This window comes from Misgurnus anguillicaudatus, chromosome 13 (genome assembly GCF_027580225.2).
Source record: "Misgurnus anguillicaudatus chromosome 13, ASM2758022v2, whole genome shotgun sequence".
Classification (NCBI taxonomy): Eukaryota; Metazoa; Chordata; class Actinopteri; order Cypriniformes; family Cobitidae; genus Misgurnus; species Misgurnus anguillicaudatus.
In genome coordinates, this window is record NC_073349.2 from 21155672 (window position 1) to 21172691 (window position 17020).

At 40.9% G+C, this 17020-nt stretch overlaps 1 protein-coding gene across 8 annotated transcripts in view; it reads right to left on the reverse strand.

The window, feature by feature from the left end:
- The window catches only part of casz1 (castor zinc finger 1), a 293559-nt gene that overhangs the window by 8708 nt on the left and 267831 nt on the right, over positions 1-17020 (reverse strand). For all 8 annotated transcript variants that reach the window (XM_073875363.1, XM_073875362.1, XM_073875365.1 and 5 more), the window contains 10 exons: positions 14120-14284; positions 12057-12229; positions 11116-11978; positions 7978-8113; positions 7339-7402; positions 6480-6634; positions 4954-5076; positions 4458-4775; positions 4111-4309; positions 1597-1768 (listed from right to left, as the gene is read on the reverse strand). In XM_073875363.1, coding sequence (XP_073731464.1) covers positions 1597-1768; positions 4111-4309; positions 4458-4775; positions 4954-5076; positions 6480-6634; positions 7339-7402; positions 7978-8113; positions 11116-11978; positions 12057-12229; positions 14120-14284 — 2368 coding nt within the window. The remainder of the gene's footprint in view (positions 1-1596; positions 1769-4110; positions 4310-4457; positions 4776-4953; positions 5077-6479; positions 6635-7338; positions 7403-7977; positions 8114-11115; positions 11979-12056; positions 12230-14119; positions 14285-17020) is intronic.

A 17020-nucleotide genomic window follows, 5' to 3' on the forward strand; every position in this document is an offset into this window, starting at 1 on the left:
CGGAAAAGTGTGAAGCGCAGTCGTATCACGGCATGTGCGTGGTGTTGTGAAAAGTGTTGCAATTAGCGACCTGGCATGGAAAACGGTGCTTTTACCGTAGCAGTCAGAGTCAACGAAAGGAGTCTGTTTATAGCAGGTGATGAACTGATATGAAATTACAGTAAAATCATCTGCAATTTCACACCATCTTTGAACCGTGAGATTAGGGTGATTTTACTCCATCAAATATAGTAGCAAACCACCCACGTGAAAAATACGGTAGTAAACTATATAGTAAACTATAGGTACATTCCTAGATACTGCAGGGTTTTTGAACCATACCATAAATACCACAAACGTATACCACAGTTTTTACTGCAATAGGGTGATTCTCACAAAATCCAGATTTAGAAGGTGTCCAGCATCAGATTTTTTTAAAAAAGCCATCGAAGCCAATTTTTTGCACATATAAGATTAAGTCTAAACTTACTATAACCATTATTTTTAGAGGGTTTAAAAAATATTTCCTATAGAATTATTTACATTTTTTAGATTATCATTATCAAAATTATCATTACCGCAACATGATATTACATTAAATATATGCATTTACAAACTCATGTTTCGGTAATGAGAACTAAAAAGTTGTCTAGGTACTCTGACAAACAAAATTTCAACTTTTATCTGGAGAGAAAAAATAAGAACTGCTTACCGTTGCGGTAATGACAATTTTCCCCTTAAATGTGGAAAAAACAACAAAATTGGTTTGTATGATGTCATTTGAAATCATGTGCAAAACAGTACATGAAGAGATGTTTGTATCTGTATGCTTTTTATTTTGATACTCTTACTTTGCATTTACTCTTTTTATCAAAATGTTTTATGACACCTCATAAGTCTAATTTCGCGAGAATCACCCAATACAGTTAATAGTACAGAATAATATACTGTTAAACATATTAACAAAGAGTAATAATTACTATAGTTTACTATAGTATTTCTTCAGACCAGCCATTCAATTTTGTAATTTGTTGAATTTTCAGGCTATTCCTGACACAAAGTTATCATATGGCACAGGATATACTGCATAACTTGCATAAACAATTTGACAATTACAGAATTATCAACTTTTGGGTGAACTATTCTTTAAAGGGCACCTATTATGCAAAATCCACTTTTACAAGGTGTTTGGACATAATGGGGCGGTTTCCCGGATAGAAAGCAGTCTCATTAGACATGCCGTTTTGATTTTCTTATCAATGTGAGGTCACATTGATAAAGCCCTGCCCACTAACAGTCCTACATTACCATAGTTTCCACCCTCAGCAAGTTTTACTCAGTGCACTAGATACTATTATCTCGGACTGTATTAATCAGATCTATTTTAACTGAAATTTAAAGGTGTAGACATTAAAGTGTTTTTCCTCCCACCCAAATAGGGGCATTTTGGACATGATATAATAAATGATCTGTGGGGTATTTTGGGATGAAACTTCACAGACACACTCTGGGCACACCTTAGACTTATATTACATCTTGTAAAAAGGCCATAATAGGTGCCCTTTAACGGAGTCTGCATATATTGACAAAATAACATCTCCAGAGGTTTGATCTTACCAGGTCTTCCACATTCTTCTCGCTTGGTGAAGTATTTGAACCCGTTGGCGGCACGTCTCTCGGCTTTCTCGTGCTTCTTGACGTGCCAGGGCAGTTTGGTGGTGATGTTGGTGACGAAGTAGCAGCCAGGTCTCAGACAATGATAGTGACCCCTCATGCGAAACTCACAGTGCTGGTTTGGACAACCAGAGAAACATGGACCATTACTCCTCACAGACTTATCATACATCACATTTGCAAGCAATACCAAATTTTTGAACCAAAATGGGATCTGATGGCTTTACTCGGTTATGTCTAATTATTAAACCCTATACTATTTGTCAAAGCAGGAAACGGGAGCAGTCGTCCTGTTCAGTCTGGGTCCGAGCTGTAGCCACTGACCTCAGTAACAGAGCACCAATTAGTTCATTTTGCGATTCATCTATTTGTGAAACAGCTCTTTTATCAATTCATTAGTCTGTGCGTGTGAATGTGTGTGTCCTCAGCAATGTAACCCGTTTCTCCACCGCCATCTGTTTCCAGAGAGGCAGTTCCCTCAGGAGCACATAAACAGAACCCACTCTGCTCTGGAGAGGAGTGGGGATGGGACGCATAAATGAATTCATTTAAACAGGTTTTGCTCCAAATGCATGTTGTAGGAAAGGGAGGGCTTTTTTCTATTAATGATGGAATTTTTGATGAAAAGCAAAACTTGTTTATTTTAGACACCTTTGGGGTCTCAGCGGTGTTCCTCTTTATATGTTTGCTTGGCATGGAGAAATGAGGCCAATTTTGGCTTCCAGTGTTATTTAAGGCGATGTTATGCTATATATTCTACATTTTATGGTGTTCAGCCGTACACGTTACCACCATGATAATAGGATAGGGTGTTGTGGGTGATGCTTGGTCATTGCTAGGGTGGGTATTTTAGGTGGTTGCTTACAGACCCAAAAGTCTCCTTTAATGTTTCATAGAAACATTAAGGGGCGGTTCCCCAGACAGGGATTAGTTTAAACAGGACTAGGCCTTAGTTAAATAAGGATATGTAAGTCATTTTTAAAAGCATAATTTAGGAATAAATACACTGCAAAAAAAATATTTTCAAGAAAAAAAAATCTAATTTTTGTCTTGTTTTCAGTAAAAATATCTAAAAATAATGAGCAAAAAGACCCAAGAAAATATGTCAAAAATATCAAATTTAAGTGATTTTGTGCATAAAACAAGCAAAAAAAATCTTGAACATTTTTCTTAAAGACTAAATTCAAGAAAAATTTGCTTACCCCATTGGCAGATTTTTTTTGCTTAGTTTATGCACAAAATCACTTAAATTTGATATTTTTGGTCTAAAAACTAGACTTATGTTCTTGGGTCGTTTTGCTCATCAAGAAAAAGCATCTTAATTTAAGAATTTTTAGATATTTTTACTGAAAACAAGACAAAAATACTAAGATTTTTTTCTTGAAAATCATTTTTTGCAGTGTATTACTTCCAAAAATGACTTTCTTAGTTATTATTTTTGTCTTGTTTTAAGCAAAAATATCTAAAAATTCTCAAACCAAGATGCATTTTCTTGATGAGCAAAATAAGTCTAGTTTTAAGTTTAGCATTCTTGTTTTATGCACAAAATCACTTAAATTTTATATATTTGGTCTAAAAACTAGACTTATTTTCTTAGGTCATTTTGCTTGATTTAAGAATTTTTAGATATTTTACTAAAAACAAGACAAAACTACTAAGAAAGTAATTTTTTGCAGTGTGTTGTGCATCTTCAGACACAAGACTCGCACTGATATATTTTAAGATATGACAGAGCAAGTTGTTTTCGGTCAAGAAAACACTAAGATTTAAGTTAGTCTGGGACTAGGCTTAGGCCCTGTCTGGGAAACCGCCCCTAAGAGATTTATGCATTTGTCACACTGCAGAAAAATAATTTCTTAGTACTGTTGTCTTGTTTTAAGTACAAATATCTAAAAATGTTTAAATCAAGATGCATTTTAATGAGCAAAATGACCTAAGAAAATAAGTCTAGTTTTTAGAGAAAAAAATATCATATTTACATGAATTTTTGCTTAAAACGAGCAAAAATAAATAAATAAATAAATCAGCCAATGGGGTAAGAAAAAAATCTTGAAATAAGTTAAATTTTTCTTTAGCACTTAATTCAAGAAAAAAAATCTTACCCCATTTGCAGATTTTATTTTGCTCATTTTAAGCACATATCTTGCCACTTAAATTTTATATTTTTTCTCTAAAAACTAGACGTATTTTTAAGATCATTTTGCTCATTAAGAAAATGCATCTTGATTATATAGAAGATATTTGTACTGAAAACAAGACAAAAATACTAAGTAAGAAAGTCATTTTTTGCCATGCAGGCACTTTTATCCAAAGCAACTTACAATGCATTACAAGGTATCCAATCTTTCAGTAAGTGGGATTTGAACCTACAACCTTTTGCAATGCTTATGCAATCTGCCTTAGAAAGCATCACTAACACAAATAATGTGTGCTTGGTATTGCCAGACCCTTACTCACCTGGTTTGGACAGAGACACTGTAGAGAATAGTAGGAGAACTGGTCTCGCACATTAACCAGGTTGTTGTTGGGGTTAATGTGGTCCAGACAGTGCGATTCAGCTTTGCCGGATGTTTTACACACATATTTGCAGTTGCCAAACAGACAGTGAAAGTGGAACTTGTTGGAGTATTTGCAGTCAGTGGCCAGACAAGGATCACTGAGGGATACAAGTATGAGGAAACGTCTGTCAGATATTTAAACTCCACAAAAGACATGGAAATACTGGCTGCACATCTAAGCCATGTAAATCACACCACTGCGGTATTATGAATTTCATAGAAAAATGTTACGCAACGTCAACTCACTTGTCCTGGAACTGCAGGAAGCCGGGCTTGACCTGGGGCTTGGCGTTCTCCAGGGAAGTGGTGGCCAGAGGGGAAGTGGCCGGCATACTGGGCATGGATGCGGGAAGCTGGGGGATAGATCCAGCCAGCTGCTTCCAAGCTTGAAGAGAGGGAGAAGAGCTGTATCCTCCCGACACAGCCATGCTGGGCGAATCCATCGGAGGGGTCTTGGCCATGGAAATGGGGGCAGCCATTTGATTAGGGGCACCATCATTGGATTCCTTGCTCTCGCTGAAAGAGCCGTCCGATTTAACCTTCAGGTTGGCCCTCAAGTGGAAGCTAATGACAGAGAGGTGCATCACCCATTAGATGTGTTGCGATAGAGCCGCCAAACATAGCAGCAAATTAACATTACTTGATCATAATCATGCAAATTGTGTGCCTGTGAACTTTAACATTAAAATCTTTGAGGTAACTTGATTATCTATGATTGTTTCGGAAACGGAGGGCTTCTTACTTGGCGTGTTTGATGGCGCCGTCCACCGTGCTGAAGAGAGCCCCGCAATCCTCCACCACACAATGAAAATGTATCTTGTGCAAGAAGTCACATTGAGCTTCGCAGTAATCATCAGTGTCATATCTGTAATCGTACGTGGGAAAGAGAAATTGTTAAAAGAATCATAAATGTACAGTATTTGGTTATTTTCAACACACTCGTGCTCTTTGTTTAGCTCAGGGGTGTCCAGACTTTTCTGTATGGTGATTTACTTTTAAAATGATAAAGCCGACAAGATCTACCTGCTAAAAAACACAGTTTAATTTTTTTATAACACTTTAAATGCGTGTTAGGACTGCATCTACATTGAATTTAGGGCTGTCACCATTACTCCACACACCTTGCGCGTGGATCCGCTCCTGCATGAAGGCAAGAATGCGCATCCTGGTAAATTTCAGAAGTTAGACGACTGAGCTCCAGCGGGCAGGCATAAGATTTATAAAAACACATTTGAGAAGAAAGGCGCAGCAACTCAAAAAGACTTGCGTGTTTCACAATTACTCTAACCGTGGGTTCACACCAGCTGCGTTTTAGGCGTCAAAATGGCGTCTACCGCGCCTAGTTTGCCGCTTGAACAGTTTGAGTTTACCTGTTCATTCGCATGTGAAATTCTAGTCATCGAGACATTCACGAGGAAATTCACGTCATGGGAATTGCTTCTGCGACTCTGCTCGCTTCCTGTAATCACGTCACTACTAGAGCAACGCGGTGCGTTTTTCCGCAAAGTTCAAAATTTTCAACTAGCGCATTTGCCGCGGCAACGCTTAATTCGCATGAACTAAACGCGCAAATGAGGCGGAATCGCGTCTACTGCGCCGCGTTAAACGCCTCATTCGTGCCACAAGAACTCCAGACGCGCGTCTTCACATTGACTTAACATTGCCTTTGCGATCGATACATTTGCGAACGTATCGGACACCCCTGGTTTAGCTCATGAGCATAACCATAAACAAACGTCTACGGCTGGGACATTTTGTCAAGGCTTTAACTGAATACATAACATCACACGCTCGAGATAAACCTTCTCTTTCCATATAACCTGAGAATAAACACTGCGGATGGCACTGACCAACGGTCGGCTACATCACAAAGACACAAAACAGACGCCACCTTTGATGAAAAACAGAGGACGGGCGACCAGGATACGATTGTGTTTTGTGTCATAAAAGATCTACGATATTTGGGCACACTGCTGTGATATGTAGTTGGGTAGTTGACAAAAAATAAATATATATATTTTCCATTTTCAGCAGCAAGATTTTAAGTTTCAACTGTATATACAGTATACAGTATTGTATATTATTTCGATTTTCCATACTTTTGTACAACCTAACCATTTTCTTCACAATCACATTACAGTTCTTGTGATCGAAAATGAAACGACAGAGAAAGTCCCGGTTACTCATTTTCGATGGAAATTTGGTGTAGTCAGAACCACTAAAGTTTGAAGTGATAGGTAAGACTCAATAGGAAGGATTGTAAGAAACCTGCGCAGATAGGTCCTCCAGAGTTCAGCAGGTTTCTCTGGGCTTGATCTCTTCATCACCCTGAGATACTGAGCTGCGTCTGTACAATCTTGAGCTCCTTCCAGCTCAGACTTCAGATCCAAAGAGTTGAAGAAGCCTGGACCGACATGTGCCATCTGCATAGATGTGAACACATGTGCTTAGTTCAGAAACAAAACAGTTTAAGGCAGTGGTGTATGCAAGAATGAAAGAGAGAGAGAGAGAGAGAGAGAGAAAGAGAGAGAGAGAGAGAGAGAGAGAGAGAGAGAGAGAGAGAGAGAGAGAGAGAGAGAGAGAGAGAGCTTAGCTAAGCTGTCAGGAAAACTGGTTTTTAAACCATCAAGGTAATGGTACATGCGCACCACATTTGTATTAGTCATACAAGATATATGATTAAAACAATGTCCATTTTAATCTCAGCAAAAACACACAACATTTAAATATCTGTTGGGTACCATTTTATCTTTTTAAAAAATGAGGATGACGGTTGCTCCTTTTTCTCCGCGCTGACTTTTTAATCAAATAATTTACAAAGTCCATAAATAAAGATGGAGCAGATGGAGAAGAAAAAGAAGAAAGCCAGAGGAAAAAAATGCACGGAGAGTTCAAAACAGCTCATCAAAAAACAAACATCTCTATATATCTGCCGTGGCAACCGGCTCCTGCTTCATTATATTAATTTGTGAGCGCAGGGCTGAAATTACACTGTATGAAAAATGGCTGGAAAATTTAAATGATACAAACTCATCCTATTAGTGGTGAAACATTAAAAAACAAACAGCCCCCTCTGCATCCTGCTAATTTGTCTTGGGATGAAAAGCATTTGATGGATGAATCTTACCTTATTCATAAGTGAGGATAAAAGAGATGTATTTCCCGGTGCTGGGTGTCCGTTTGATTCAGTGCTAGAACATGCAAAAGCAACAGTGTTTAGGGCGAGATTTGCATGAGAACAGTAAATATTGTAATTTATCTCAGATTGTGAATATACAATGAAGAAAAGGGAAAAATGAAATGCGTCGTATAGCGTCGCATTGTAAACCGGGGGTTGGAAATTAGGGTTTATGCAAACGCGCTTTCATCTAAATAAATGTGCAAACGTGTCATGCTTCATACTTGACGTGCATTAGGGAAACAAGGGGGAATAAACATTATGGAGAATTTTTATGATAGATTATGATGTAGGGCAATGCGCCAGCAAAGCAAAGGTCATAGGTTCGAATCCTTCGAAAACCTACACCAGGAATGCTTCGAATAAAAGTGTCTGGCGAGCGAATAAATGTAAATTTCCTCAAAGGAGGCCTTGCGGTGGGACAAGGAGGGAGTGTGTAAATCTTCTCCTCCTTGATCACTCCACAGACCCACCTTGTGAAGGGGGTTTAACAAGAGCACTCACAATAATTAACACAATACAGCATTATTCGAGGGATAAATCACAGCGGGCCGGGTGCGGGGGGAGGGTCCGAGGATGATGGCATACCTGTTGTCTTTCTTGCTCAAGTCCAGGCTGTGCTCTTGGAAGGACTCTTGAGAAGCCCCGGAGGTGCCGTCCACGGGCTCCTGCTTCACTTCGACCGGATTAAACCGGGCCGGCTGTTGAGCTGACTGCCCGATCCCTAAGGAGAACGAGAGAAAAACAAAGTTAGCGTTGGTCAGCATTATTACGCTTTGACGAGATCCGATCTGACTTCTGTCCCGGCCAAGGAGAAGACCAGGAGTGATAATTATTGCGGAATTATGTCAGGCCGTCACAGCGTTTAAATGTTGATTGAGAGGCAGCGGGAATGAGGGAAAAAGACTTCTTTCGGAGCAGCGCCTGTCACATGTGATTTGCCGGCCTGCCTCGTAACTGGTCATTAAGAGGCATGCTAATGCTGAGGGAAAGTGGCAGATTCAGACTGGCCGCCCCTCCCGCACGGCCAGCGTGTCCTTGTTGGCCCGACGTCGGACGGCAGGCGATGCCACTGAGCATGCCCGAAAGGAACATCTGCTTGTCTGTCAGATTAGAGGTGACAGCCAATCAGATCAGTTCAAATAGCGTGACCTCTCGATCTGATTTTCAAAATAGGTATTCAGAAGATGTGGAGAGTGCCGACAGGAGAGCTGAATAAAAAAGAAAACAGTGACGGAAATGCGACCTGGCTTTTCCTCCAATCCCCAAATGATTGAAATATTAATATGCCCTCAGGCTATACAGAAAAGGCCAGGCTTTTGGTAGCCAGTAAGTGGTATTTTATTAAAAAAAAAGATTAGGAATTACAGAAGAGTCACATGCACAACATCAATGATGAATTGAGGTTGGCCATTCGGCATGGAGGGGGTTTATAAAACAAGGACCACTGAAAAAACAGTGACAGCAACTATCGCCCCCCATGCCCTTGGTGTTCACTTCACCCTTGGGTCACAGACATTTATACCTTTAAACAAACATGGACCACGTGTGATCTGACACTGCCTTTGTCACTATTGTACACATTACATGAGGTAAAATAATGACTCACTGTACTGTGTCGCTTTTAGGCACAGCTACATAACAAAGCCAGAAGGTTAGCACGCGCCAGCCCCTGTTTCAAATCTTTACGCTCATTTGACTAATTACCGCCTGTCTTAGCGCCTAAAACTACGAGGTTCGTCCACCTCCATTCAACCCAAATCTGCAGTCAGAACGCGTGAAAAGAGAAGTGCGTGGTTATGATGTTAACCTCTCTGAATAACTCTGCCCTACATCGGCCCAGCTGACATTAAGCCCGGCCCTTACTCTCTCTCTCTCTCTCTCTCTCTCTCTCTCTCTCTCTCTCTGGCAGAGATGAACTGCCTGACGTTAACAAGGGACGTTTAAATAACGCCTGTGTGAGGAGAGAGTCATTAAACCTTCAGCTTTGCCGTTTCTATGACAAAAATCGGCGATGATCTGAGGAAGCGAGGAAAAAAAGAGGCAGGCGATCACGAAGCTGTGTTTTTCTGGAAATTATCCAAGAATAATGTTGTACTGTGTAATTACCTCGACGAAGTTACTGAACTCTTGAAAGATCATTTGTACTGGGTGTCTCATTAGCAAACCCCTCAGATTCCGAGATCCTCCGAAACACTTTGGGGTGCGTGTGGATAGAAAGCGAATATTCTGCCAGGAAACGCTGCCACCTGAACAAATTAGCAAAGCCGCTCAGCTTATACAGTAAGACTGAGATGTGTTTCTCGCAAACTGCCCCTTGACTAAAAAATAGAGTCAGAAAAAAAACAAAGCTGTATGAAAATAGCCACAGTAAACATCATTCTCTTGTTTCTAACGCTGAGCTCTGACCACATCCTCTTCATATTTTACCCAAATGTCCTGTTCACACGTCTTTTCTGAGCAAATGTGTAAAATTAGCAATGCCTCATTATGATCTGCGTTCTCAACTCTTGTCTAGTGGGGATTTTTTTTTCTCGATTTATCAGTTTTTTCTACGTTTCTTTAAAACGCTCATGCATGAGATAACTTAACACCTGCCATTTTATTCATCTCTGCTATCTTGCAGGGCCGTCTGACCATCTGTAAACTGTTAGCCATCAACTCGGTCCTATCATTTATCCTCCTCTATGTCTTCTTTGAGAAGATCTGAGAGGTTCCTTAAGTAAACGCCTGCAAAGAGACAAGACGTTAAGCCTGTGGCTGTCTTGTAGTAGCAAAAATTCTGTGATGATCTTTTATAAGATCACACACATGATTCAGTTACAATCAAAAGTGTTTTGGACACGTACCGTGGCATTTATTGAGTATATGTCAATCGTTCACCGCAATGTCAATCATATGTCATGGTATTTTCACTCAAGTACTCAAGTAGCGTATTTTCCCTGGGCATTCCCATCTGATGCCATCGCTGTACCGCAGTGATTCTGTACATTTAGGGAACCCATTTGCTTACTAATCCATTCAGAAAGACCCTGAAATAAGTACTGCTTTTATATGAACATGAAAACCTGAGCGAAAACACACACACACACACACACACCGTCTCACTAGAGAGCTGAGTCATTTCTGCTTCACCGGTTTCTGATATTTCTTCCTCAGAGTGCATATAAAAAGCTGCTTTGTACCTCCAATTTCTCAACTTAATATTATTCAGGCTCCATTTGGTTGGAACGAGTGCACGTTCAGATAAGAGGCCGGTGATGAGGAAGCATGTAGAACACAGGGCCTGGGATTCTCCTGAGAATGCTATTAGAGGCCGCTTTACAGAGCCCACTCACTAGTTCGGCACTTATCTGCTAATGGATTGTGGGTATCATGACAATGATCGCTGCAATAACAAGACTACAGCAGCAAACCAGACCTTTCATATTTTGCCCTAATCCTGAAATCAGAGATTTGTGTTCTGCCTGTGGACGGGGGGTGAGCAGATGACCTGGACGTAGGTACATAAGAAGAAAAGAGAGCTAGGATGTTCCCATGGTGAAATAGTATGGAAAACAATCCACTGATTATATCTTTCACTTCCTGCTCCTCTGTAAATGTGTTTTGAGTACAATCACTGTCATGACAACTTAGGGCGGAGCCTTACGCTGTTGTATGTTAATTGGTTACATTTTGCACACATCATGGGTTTACATCATGCAAAAAGAAAAAACAGAAACTAACCTGCATCCAGGTTACCGGAGGGCTTCAGGGCAGCAGCGGCCAATCGGGCCATCATAGGCGAAATCAGACCCTTGCTGGCCGAGATCTTTTCCATGATGGATGACGCAGCAAAGGAAGTCGGAGTGGAAGCTACGGTGGCTGGAGAAGGGTCCCCGGTCGGAGCGGAAGTTTGGGGTAGACAATCATTGGGCATGGAGTGAGCTACAGAGGTGGCCGCCGAGATCATACCAGCGGCCGAGGGTGCAAGAGGCATGGACATTCTGGGAATGAGGGAAAAGAAAGGGTTGGAAGCTCCCGGCAGCGTGCTGTTGGAAAGAGCCAAGGCCATGGGAACATTGCTGGGCAGAGCCTGCGATAGCAGGGTGGATATGCGGCTGGCCGGAGGCAGCGCGGCGGTGGGCTTGACGCTGTGGCTTGAGGACATTGTTGTGGTTGGTGTGGTCAGCAGGTGTGGTACTGTGGAGGACTGCTGGGTGGTTGGAGAAGCACTGAGGCTGGAGTTCTTGCTGCTGATGGCGGAGAAGTCCATGAGGTCATCATTGCTGGACTCTTCCTGCTCATCTTTAGGCAACAAGAAGGAGGAGCCGAGGCCCAACACGCCGGAGGAGCGAATGTGGCGCCGCTCGTGTTTGCGTTTGTGCGAGGTCATCTGGCTGGTGGAGGTAAAGGTGAAGCCGCAGCCTTGGCGTATGCAGTGGAAATGGTTGGTGGCTTTGCTGTAGACGCAGCCTTCGTACTTGCATTCCTCGTATTTGTAAAACTTCTTAAAGCCGTCCTTGGCGTAAGCATCGTCTTTGATGTGATAGCTCTTGTGCTTCTCTATGTCACACTTGTTCTTGAAGGTGAAGGTACAGCCGGGGCGCCTGAAGATCAAAGAGTCACAGGATTAAACACCCGCCGAGTGACTACATGTAAATTAGTAAACAGTTATCGGACCATACCTGCAGTGGAAGTGGGTCGTCTTCTGCCCGTAAAACTGGCAGGCAACCGTCCCACAATCCTCGGTGGCCCGGAACCTCTGGAAGCCATCGTTGATCAGCTGTGCATTTTTCTTATGGAAGTTCTCATGAGTCATGACATCAGAGGTGCTCGTGTACACCTTGTTGCAGCCCACCTGACAGAAAGGAAATGAAAAAAGTGAGACAAAGCGTACATGCAAACGCAAGATTGTTTCAGATTGTTGCACTTGATAAAAAAATGCATGGTATGAAAACAGTGGCTCGGGTAGTCTGCAAGGGCATAAAAGCAACCTCTCGGAGATGTGACACAAAAATAGCTCAGTTTGGCGATGAACTCAATGTGGGGAGCAAAGAAACAGGTGACCTAAAAAAAATAAACAGGAAACAGTTTCTTCAAGATCTGAGCTTTGTTAAAAATGAACTGTTGAGACGACTCACGAAATATGAAAACCAAAACCCTTCACCCAAAAAAAAGGTGTGCGTTTCATGACAACAACTTCAAAGAGATAAAAGCGAGAAGGTTTTTTTTTCTAAAATGCAATATGTAGCTTGCAAAACATAGCATGGTGAGGTGGCGTGTGGTCGAAACCTTCTTCCATTTAAGGTTTTAAGTCTAAATTAGTAGACCACCATCTCTGCAATGTCTATGTGCATAGAGATGGGGGGTTGTTCGGGGAAACTGTCACTTACTTTGGTGTGAAAGGTTCTGTTACTCAACAGCAGCGCTCGGAAGCCCTCTGGGCAGCATGAGAACACGAACTAATGTTTGAATTAAACCAGCAATTGTATATCATCTCTGGCACTTTTCAGCCGTGCAAACAGGGTAACTTGGCCATATTCAGGCAAACAATGAAAAAAATGCCACTCTGTTCTTTTTCTCCGTAAATCAGAAGAACGGGTGCCAACATCTGCCTGTTCTCACTGCTGTTAAAACAAGAGCTGAAATGTCTAATAACAATTATGCCGTTACGGAGGTTAAAAAAAAAGAATATATATTAAGCCCGAGCTACGGCTCGGTGACACCTTGAAAGTAAGCAGATGTGGGAATTAAACAGATCTGGTGGAAAATAATCTTCAGCTCTTCGCTTGGTACTAAAAGGTGAAAAATGTTGAGTTTATATAAACAACTAACAGAATTTTATCCATGCCAATTAAGGAGTTGGAGTGAGAAAGGGGTGAGGGGGACAGAGATGGTCAACATCCTGCTCATCCTTTTCATTTTTGTTTGATTTAATTTAGGACACCTCCTGTCACTTAAACAAAAACTGCTCTTAAATGGTCATAAAGATGAAGAAAGATGTAGAAGAACACGGTTATCCTTATAAAGATCTTAGGAATATGTAAATTTGTACCACCAATATATTAACATATATTTACGTGTAGCTCATCTAGTAGAACACAGCATTAGCAGTGCAAAGGTTTGTGGGTTTGATTCCTATGAATGCACTGCAAGTTGCTTTGGATAAACGCATCTGCCAAATGCATACATATAAAATCTATTAAAAATGAGCATTATAAGTAGGCATATGAAAATGCACGCTCTAGTTGGAGGCTGTGGTTTACAAACATGGGGGGCGCGAAGATTGTGCACCAAATTTTATAAAATACATTAAATTATCATAAATTCTATGTAATTCAACCTCAGCAACCAACACTACTGTATTATTTAATGTTTTGCTGAAGTTTTTTATGAGATTTTTAATGTCATGAATTTTCTTTAGGGGAGGCACCCTCGACAAGGGGGGTGCACGCCAAAAAGTTTGAGAACCACTGTGCTAAGGTTTGAGAACCACTTTGCCAATATGCATTCTGTTGTATACCACACAACTTTTTGTTTAGATTTGGGGGCTAAAATAATCAGACAGCATGTACAGTAACAATAAACATCGCTATCAATGTTCACATAATACAGATTTTATTAACCTGACTGTATCAACCTACTAAACTTTTTTTTACAAATGAGGGGCACCAGTCTTTGCACATATATGTGTGTGGGGGGATAAATGTGCGTTTTTTGCAAACTAGGGGTTTGCGTTGTGGTTTACCTGCATGCAGTGGTAGTGGGTGCTTTTGCCGTTTAGATGGCAACCGTGGTAGTAGACGCTGCAGTCATCCAAAGGGCTGAAGCGCATGAATCCGTGCTGCAAGGAGTTGTCCCGCTTCTTATGCATGTTGTAATGCCGTATCACATCCTGCTTACTGGTGAATCTCTGTCAACAACACAACACACAGAGTTTTTATGATGGTGGGTGAGGAGGAAACCAGCAGTGAGTTGCTTTATTACTCTTGCAGCAGCTGCAGAGCACTGCAAACAATTGCTGCCAGGTGGGTAAATGGTAAATATCACTAGAGATCATCGCAGCTGGTATGGTACAGTATGAATTACATTTAACAGCATCACTGTACCATACTTAGTCTGGAGTGTTTGAATGGTTCAGTCTTTTCTTTTTCGTCAAAAAGTTTTGGGAAATAAATCTGTCGAGTTAAACATCGCATTGTATCAGGTACGAGGTTTCTGATTATACAGAAATTGTTTCTTTGTTTGGTGTTTCGTAAAACATAAAATATGTGGAGGGGGGTTCAAATCACAGATAGGATCTGAATCAAAAGGCCTTGCCCGCTTTCATTTGGACCTTATGGGTAGTGTGACCTTCTCGTAGTGCCCTTCGAGAGCACCATGTGGAATTCACCTATAGACAACCTATAAACTCAAACTTACCTCGATAACTAACCATTGCATAACTGTAGCACGTACAATAGCGTACACTTGACTCATATTGAAATTACCTGGGCCTACGCACCCAATCCATTGCAATATGACTCAGAGAAGACTCCGCACACCGAGCTCTGCTTTTGTATGAATCTGTGCAAAACTTGCCTCCCGAGCTGGCGTGTTTATATATTTCGCCATTTCTAATTAAGATGGATCGCTTGACATGCGAGATCACAGTTGCGATATTCACAGCTTCTGAAAAATCACGTTCCGTGCAGATGGTTTTGGAACGTGCACAGGGAAAAAACAACAAACAAACAAACAAGGCAACCAAAAAATGTTTCTCTTTTTAATTCCCCGACGGAGATACGATTCCGTTTTTAATTAAAGTATTAAAGCGCAGTTTTGTGCGAGGTTAGATGATAATAATGAGGAAATATGCTAAAATACCCCTCCTCGAAATTAAAATCTCCTACACCACGGAGCAGTATGAAGAAAACATGAAGCGATGTGAGTAAAAAAACTCACTCTTGAGAGATCAGTGCAACCAAATCTGCAGTAATTGGGCCTGAGCTAATATTACAGGAACTGAAACCAGAGGAGCTGAAATCGATGAGCCCCTTCAAACTTAAATCCATATTTTCTACGTAAACGAGCAACAGGAGAGAAAGAAAATATGACAGAAACATCCAAAACACAAAACCCAATCGCAAATCTATCAGGGTTATCTTACAGGTAAATAAAACATAGATTTATAAATACTGTATATGCGCTTACAAATATAGCCTCGGTTTTATTACCAGTTCCAAAACTGTATTTTTTTATACGATATATGAGCCAACGTCTAACAAATGATACTGACAGGCATTTGGGATGTCGAGGTGCAAATAAAAGCGATACTGATCTGGTGAACGTGGAAAACAGCAGGAAATTGTATCAGCTGGGCTTCTGTACTGTAGTTCAGTTAGGACATTTATTTTAAGATTTCCATCACATTGCAAGATGAACATAAAGCCATGAAAGGAATGGCAGGGCCGGTGAGGAATCAATATATTTTTAGTCAAATATTTAATGACTTATCAATTCCAAAAACAAGTTCATCTGAGCTTCACCTCTCTCTGCTGGGCCGTGCACAGCCTCCCGTCTGTCATTACTGAAAGGTACGAGTCAATGACTGCATTTACATGTAAAAGAAAATTGAGTATATTTACATGCATTAACCAAGCGTAGGCAAATATTCTGGTATCCTGTATTTCGATAAATGCCAAGGGAGTTTATTTAGCACTTTCATTTTTTTCAATATCATTCCCGAATCAATATCAACCTTTAATGGATAAACGATGTGCGTGTAAACATGCCCAATGAATACAATTTCCAAAAAAGACAGTTTCAAAGGGAATTATCCGCCAGCTCTTCTAACAGTTTGACGAATTGTTCTTGAATAACAAGAGGCAGCCTGCTGGGCTGCGCGAGTCTCCATTATGTGCAACAGCTGCCCTGTCGTCTTCGGGAGGAATCCTGGATGTTTATAATGAAAAATGTAATCAGATGATTAAAAATGAAGTGGGAGATTATGACTAGAGAGGGCTTGATAGACGGAAAACTGAGCAGCTCTCGGCTGCGGCGGGTTTTTTGATGTCTCCGACAAATGTTTCCATCTTTTCCCGCTCTTTACGGCCATATGCGCACAAGTGCTGATCTCCTTAATTCAGATTTTTCCACGCCAAACATGACAACTCACAGGACATGGATCAGATTAATAATGTGAAAGGGGATTACGAGTGGCCCACGGGTATTAGCAGATGTCCTTCGGAAAAAAGAAGGAACAAGGAATAAAGAAGACCAATTGTCTATTTGTGCTGGAAGAGCCCTCATCTTTGTTAACCTGTTAAACCAGTACGCCACAAAGATGAAAGCTTTTATCGTGAGGTTTTGTTTGGGTGTTTTCTTCTGTGTACCGTGACACATTTTAATCATTTCCTCTAACAGTTATCTTCCTTCACTGTCAGGAAATGATGGGATAAAAGTAAAGGTGAGGTTTTAAATGATGCTGTGACAATCTCAGTGTTATGTGGCTGCTCTTACAGAAAGCAGGTTTTTTTTTTTAGTAAAGAGGGATGAATGTTTAGAGGTATTGGACCGTGACCGTTACACTGCAAAATTACCCGGTTGACATCATCTTACTTATCATCAAAGAAGAGTAACTGACGGGTATGAGAGTCTTTCAGTATAA